Here is a 6,903-nt window from a genome sequence, read left to right on the forward strand (position 1 = left end):
TGGCTACTGGTGCCCGTGGACCGGGGTCCGTCCCCGGTCGCCCCCCAGGTGTCCCTTTCCCTTCCACATCCCCCCGAAATCCCCAACAGGGAGACCAAGAGGCCGGGAGAAGCGGGGCTGGGGGGAACCATCTGTCTTTATTGGCGAAGAGCCTGGCGGGGAGAGGGGAGAGCCTCCCCCTACGCCCCCTCCACCGACCCCCGCCCCGGACACAGATCTGGCTCCTCATCCCATTTCTGTCCCCCCGGGGGTGGGGGGCGAGGGGGGAACCACCTGCTGGATCCTCCCTGGAAAGCCAGGTAAGGAAGGCCAGGAGCCTCCTCCCGTTCCCCCTCTCCTGCCGCCACAGTTCGGTGCGGCCGGGGGCCCAGAGGAGGGGTCCGGGGGAGACGGACAGGTGTTGGGAGGGGGCGAGGGTGGGGTGGGGGGGGGCGGGCCCGCGGGCACGTTTCCTCCGCCCTTTAGAAAGTGTGTACGAGCTGGACGGTGGGGACCGTCTGGACAATCTGAATGGAGGGCAGGGCCTTGCGGCCCCCGGCGCCGGCGCCCCCGGGCACCAGCTGGACCATCTGCAGGCCGCCGGGAGCCGGGGGCTGGAAGGGGCAGGGGGCGGCGACGGGGGGCGGGGGCCGGCCGGCCCCGGGGGCCGGATCTGCAGGGGGGGGCGGGCAGGACTGCAGGGGCCCCAGCGTGCCGGTGGGCGACGGCAAGAGCTGCAGGCCCGGGGCGGGGGCGGGCCCCCCGGCGGGGGCGGGGGCGGCGTCCAGCAGCTGGAAGGCGGGCTCCGCGGGGGCGCTGCGGATGATGAGCAGCTTCTGGCCGGGGCCGGGGGCCGGAGCGTCGGCCAGCCCCGGCAGGCTCTCCACCTCCTGCACGCACAGCCTCGTCTGCTCCCCGTCCGCCCCCCGCAGCACCAGCACGCTCTGCAGTCCCTCCTCCGTCTGCAGCGTCTCGAAATGCACGTCCTGGACCACCCCCTCCTCCTCCTCCGCGCCCTCCCCGGCGCCCCCGTCCCCCGGGCCGGCTCCGGGCCCCTGATTTGCCAGCAGCTCCTCGGCGGTCCCGGGGCCCGGCCCGCTCTGCACCACCAGCAGGTTCTGGGGCTCGGGGGTCCCCACGCTCCCGGCCGGGGCGGCCAGGTCCGCCACGGGCTGCAGCGTCTGCAGCTGCACATCCTGCCCCGGCTGCAGGTCCAGCGCCGCCGTGTCCTGGGGGGCCTGGAGGCGCTGCAGCTGGACGCCGGCCGCCTCCGGGGCGGGCTGCAGCGGGACCCCGGCCGCCTCCGGGACGGGCTGCAGCGGGACGCCGGACGCCTCCGGGACGGGCTGCGGCCGGACGCCGGACGCCTCCGGGACGGGCTGCAGCCGGACGCCGGACGCCTCCGGGACGGGCTGCAGGGCCTGGAACTGGACGCCGATCCCCTCCGGGGCCGGCTGGAGCCGGACGCCGGTCCCGTCCGGGGCGGGCGGGAGGGCTTGGAACTGGATGTCGGTCACCTCGTGGGCCCCGGGCTCGGGTCCCACGCTGTGCAGGACGAGGACGCTCTGGCCGGCCCCGGCCCCCGCCCCGACCAGGCCCTGCAGCTGGAGGCCGGGGCTGGGCGGGCCGGGCAGCAGCAAGACGCCGGGGGCGGGCGGCGGGGGCGGCTTGCGTCCCTTCCCCAGGCCTCGGCGCCCCCGGGGGGCCACCCTGGGCGGGGGCGGGGCGGGCGGGGCGCCGGGCTGGACGCTGCTGGGGATCAGCTGCAGGCCCTGCGCCGTCTGCACCAGGAGGAAGGTCTGGGAGTTGGGGGCCGGGGCCGGGGCCGGGCCCCCCGCGGCCAGCTCCAGGCGGAGCGTGGCCTGGACGTTGGGCACGATGTGGACCTCCTGGGTGCCCGGCGGGGCGGGCGGCGGCGGCGGGGCGGGGGCGGGGGCGTGGGTCCGGAGGTGACGCTGCAGGTAGGCGGCCATGACGAAGCCCTTGCCGCAGGCGGCGCAGGTGAAGGGGCGCTCGGCCGAGTGGGTGCGCTGGTGGAGGAGCAGGTTGGAGGAGTGGGTGAAGGTCTTGGGGCAGAGCGGGCAGCGGTAGGGCCGCTCGCCCGTGTGGACGCGCTGGTGCTGGCGCAGGTTGGAGGTCTGGGCGAAGGCCTTGCCGCAGACGGCGCAGGCGTAGGGCCGCTCGCCCGTGTGCAGCTGGCGGTGGCGCCGCAGGCACGAGGTGTTGCGGAAGGCCTTGCCGCAGTCGCCGCAGGCGTAGGGCCGCTCGCCCGTGTGCAGCCGCAGGTGGTACTGGTAGTGGGAGGACCACTTGAAGGTCAGGCCGCACTGGCCGCAGGCGAAGGCCCGCAGCCCCCGTGTGCACGCGCTGGTGGATGGACAGCAGGGAGGAGCGCTTGAAGGCCTTGCCGCACTCGCCGCACTGGTAGGGCCGCTCGCCCGTGTGGTCCCGCATGTGATAGCGCAGGCCCGACGACCCCTTGAAGGCCTTGCCGCACTCCCCGCACTTGTAGGGCCGGTCGGGGGGCTCGGGCGGGGCCGCCGCGGGGCCGGGAGCCGGGGGCTCCTGCGGGCAGGTCACCTCGGCCTCCGCCTGGGGCAGGGGCTGCCCGGCCGCCGCCTCCTCCACGTGGGACTGCTGGTGGGCCAGGAGGCTGGACAGCTGCGGGAAGGACCGGTCGCAGCCGCCGCAGCGGAAGGCCGACCCCCCGGCCCCGGCCCCGGGGCCCTGCCGGCGGCGGGCGGGGCCGGCCGCCGGCTCCGGGGTCTTCCCCCGGGGGCCGCGGGCCGGGGGCCCGGGCCCCCCCGGCTCCGCGGCGTGGCACCGCCGGTGCCCCGCGAGCAGGTCCTCGCTGTCGAAAGCCAGCCCGCAGCGCGGGCAGCGGTACGCCGGGCTCCGCCGTCGTCTCCGCCGTCGTCTCCGCCGCCGCCAGGAACGGCTCGGGCACGGCGGGGGCGGCCGGGGCCTCCGGGCCCTCCCGCAGGTGGGCGTCCGAGGCGGAGACCTTCCCGCCGGGCTCGCGGCGCCGCTGGGCCGCGCCGGGCGGCGGGGGCCGGGCGGCGGGCCGGGCGCGGGGGCCGGGGCCGCCCCGCCGCCGTGGGTGCGCTGGTGCAGGAGCAGGTTGGAGGAGTGGGTGAAGGTCTTGGGGCAGAGCGGGCAGCGGTAGGGCCGCTCGCCCGTGTGGATGCGCTGGTGCTGGCGCAGGTTGGTGGACTGCGTGAAGGCCTTGCCGCAGACGGCGCAGGCGTAGGGCCGCTCGCCCGTGTGCACGTGGCGGTGGCGCCGCAGGCTGGACGAGTTCTTGAAGGCCTTGCCGCAGTCGCCGCAGGCGTAGGGCCGCTCGCCCGTGTGCTGCCGCAGGTGGTACTGGTAGTGGGAGGACCACTTGAAGGCCAGGCCGCACTGGGCGCAGGTGAAGGCGCGCAGCCCCGTGTGCACGCTGCGGTGGATCTGGAGCAGGGAGGAGCGCTTGAAGGCCTTGGGGCAGTCCGGGCACTGGTAGGGCCGCTCGCCCGTGTGGCCCCGCTGGTGGTAGAGCAGGGCCGACGACCCCTTGAAGGCCTTGGGGCAGTCGGGGCACTTGTAGGGGCGCTCGCCCGTGTGGGTGCGCTGGTGGTGGATCAGCCGCGACGACCACTTGAAGGCCTTCCCGCACTCGCCGCACTCGAACTGGGGGGCGGCCGCCGCCGGGCCGTCCGGGCCCGCTCTGTCCCCGCCGCCGCCGGCCGCCATGGTCACGTGGGCCCCGACCATCTCTCCTGGCGAGGGGAGGGGAGGGGGACGTGAGGCTCGGCCGCGGGTCTCCCCGGGCGTCTCCGACCTCCTCCCGGAGGTGGGACGCGCCCCCCGCCCTCCCGAGAAATCGGGTCCCGCTCCGCCCGCGACGGACCCGGCGGGGACGCGGCCCGCACGCCGCCTCCCTTCGGCGCCCGCTCCCCTTCGTGTCCCCTTTTCCTCCTTCCTCTCATCTCTCGCTTTTATCGAAAAAAATATCGGTATTTACCGAGCGCCTCCCGCGTGCAGGGCACTGCACTTAAGCGCTTGGGAGAACGCGGCGTGGCGGAGAAGGCCGTAACTCACTTCACCCGCTGTCTCACCCGCTAGGTTCTCTCTCCCCCTGCTCACACCTCCTCCAAGAAGCCTTCCCCGACGGGGCCCTCCTTTCCCCCGTTCTCCCCTTCCCTCACCGTCAACTCGGCACCCGGCCGTGTCCCCCTTGCACGCTTCGGAGCGGCGCGGCTTGGTGGCAAGAGGGAAAATGGGGATAATAAGGTTGGCATTCGTTAAGCGCTTACTACGTGCACCGTTCTAAGCGCTGGGGGAGATCCAGGGTCATCGGGTGGTCCCACGTGGGGCTCACAGTCTTCATCCCCATTTTACACTTGAGGGAACTGAGGCCCAGAGAAACCAAGTGACTTGCCCACAGTCCCCCAGCTGACAAGGGGCAGAGCCGGGATCCGAACCCTTGACTTCTGACTCCAAGCAGCGTGGCTCAGTGGCAAGAGCCCGGGCGTGGGAGTCAGAGGTCATGGGTTCCAATCCCACCTCTGCCTCTTGTCAGCTGGATGACGGCGGGCAAGTCACCTCACTCCTCTGGGCCTCGGTTCCCTCATCTGGAAAATGGGGATGAAGACTGTGAGCCTCACGTGGGACAACCCGATGACCCTGGATCTCCCCCAGCGCTTAGAACGGTGCTCTGCACAGAGTAAGCGCTTAACAAATACCAACACGATTATCATTATTCAAGTCCGGGCTCTGGCCACTGAGCCACGCTGCTTCTCAGCGAGGGCCACGTGGGGCCACCTGATGACCTTTCGTTCAATAGTATTTATTGAGCGCTTACTCTGTGCAGAGCACTGTACTAAGCGCTTGACCAGCGCTTAGCGCAGTGCAGGGCACCTAGGCAGCGCTTCCCCCATACGATGATGCTGGACAAGCGGCGCGGCTCAGTGGAAAGAGCCCGGGCTTTGGAGCCAAGAGGTCATGAGTTCGAATCCCAGCTCTGCCCCTTGTCAGCTGGGGGCACCGTGGGCGAGGCCCTTCTCTGGGCCTCAGTGACCTCCTCTGCAAAATGGGGATGAGGACTGGGAGCCCCACGTGGGACCACCTGATGACCCTGGGTCTCCCCCAGCGCTCAGGACGGCGCTCAACACATACCGACAGGATTATTACGATGCTGCTGCTGCCCCCCTCCTCCCGGTGCCCATCCCCCCGCCCCTCGAAGGCGGCTCGGCCTAGGGCGCAGGACCGGAAGTCGTCAGCCTCGACCTCCCCCAAAGGGGGGAGGGGCGCCTCTCTTTGGGGGGGGGAGGGGAGCGGCCGAAAGCGTGGGGGGGGGGGGACCGACGGCCCCACCCCGGAAGGCTCAAAGCGGGGTCCTGCCCCTTTAAGGGCGGCGCCGCCGTCCCCCCTCCCCCCTCGGTCGTCTCACCTGCAGCCGGTGGCGCGCGGGGAGACCGTCCGGGCCGCGCACCCACAGGGAGCCCCCGCCGCGGGACACACAACCTTTAGCGGCCGCCGGCGGCGCACACAAACCCCGCCGCGCCGACGCCGCCGCAGCGCGCCCTCCCATTGGCCGGCCCCGCAGGCCCCGCCCCCCCGCCGCCGCAGGGCTCCCTGGGACTTGGAGTCCGCCCGGCGAGGCCCGCCGCTACCAACTCCACAGACTGCGGGGGGGGGGGGGCGGCCGGAAGGAACCATCTTGAACGTCGGCAAAGGGGAGGGAAAAACCCAAGGCCACCCCTCCTTCATTCAATCATCTTTATTGACCGCTTACTGTGCCCAGAGCATTCATTCATTCCTATTTATTGAGCGTTGACTGTGCCCAGAGCATTCATTCCTATTTATTGAGCGTTGACTGTGTCCAGAGCCTTCATTCATTCCTATTTATTGAGCGTTGACTGTGTCCAGAGCCTTCATTCATTCATTCGCCTTTATTGAGCATTTACTGTGTCCAGAGTATTCATTCAGTTAATCGTATTTATTGAGCTCTTACTGTGTCCAGGGCATTCATTCATATTTATTGAGGGTTTATTGTGTCCAGAGCTTTCATTCAGATTTATTGAGCGTTTACTATGTCCAGAGCATTCATTCGTTCATATTTATTGAGCGCTGTGTCCAGAATATTCATTCATATTTATTGAGCATTTACTGTGTCCAGAGCATTCATTCATATTTATTGAGCGTTTACGGTTTCCAGAGCATTCATTCGTCTTTATTGAGCGTTTACTGTGTCCAGAGTATTCATTCAGTTAAACGTATTTATTGAACTCTTACTGTGTCCAGAGCATTCAATCATATTTATTGAGTCCTTACTGTGTCCAGGGCATTCATTCAATCATATTGAGCACTTTGTGTCCAGAGCATTCATTCATTAATTCAGTCGTATGTACTGACGCTTACTGTGTCCAGAGCATTCACTCATTCAATCGTATTGACCACTTACTGTGTCGAGCAGTCATTCATTCATTCATTCATTCATTCATTCATTCAATCGTATTTATTGACCACTTACTGTGTCCAGAGCATTCATTCATTCAATTGTATTTATTGAGTGCTTCCTGGGCACCAAGCACTGTACTAAGCATTTGGAAAGTCCAATTCAGCATCACCTAGAGACCATCTCTGACCAACAACGGACTCACAGCCCAAAAGGGGGAGACAGCAAAACAAGTAGGCATCAATACCATCAAAATAGATAAATAGAATCATAGATAATAATGATGGTACTTGTTAAGTGCTTACTATGTGACAAATGCTGTTCTAAGCGTTGGGGTAGATATAAGGTAAGCAGGTTGTCCCACATGGGTCTCACAGTCTTCATCCCCAGTTTCCAGATGAGGGAGCTGAGGCACAGAGAAGTACAGTGACTTGCCCGAGGTCACACAGTAGACAGTGGGGAAATCGGGATTAAAACCTATGACC

The 6,903-nt window shown here is 67.4% G+C and overlaps 1 protein-coding gene across 1 annotated transcript; it reads right to left on the reverse strand.

The window, feature by feature from the left end:
- Positions 1 to 109: 109 nt before the first annotated feature.
- Positions 110 to 5,481, reverse strand: ZNF628 (zinc finger protein 628). Its single transcript, XM_039913361.1, is given in 5 exon segments — positions 110 to 2,333; positions 2,335 to 2,868; positions 2,870 to 3,027; positions 3,030 to 3,737; positions 5,411 to 5,481. Coding segments are annotated over 4 exon segments (3,267 nt in total). The 5' UTR covers positions 3,733 to 3,737; positions 5,411 to 5,481; the 3' UTR covers positions 110 to 461.
- Between the last annotated feature and the right edge of the window lie 1,422 nt (positions 5,482 to 6,903).

The sequence above is a fragment of the Ornithorhynchus anatinus genome, chromosome 10 (genome assembly GCF_004115215.2).
Source record: "Ornithorhynchus anatinus isolate Pmale09 chromosome 10, mOrnAna1.pri.v4, whole genome shotgun sequence".
Classification (NCBI taxonomy): Eukaryota; Metazoa; Chordata; class Mammalia; order Monotremata; family Ornithorhynchidae; genus Ornithorhynchus; species Ornithorhynchus anatinus.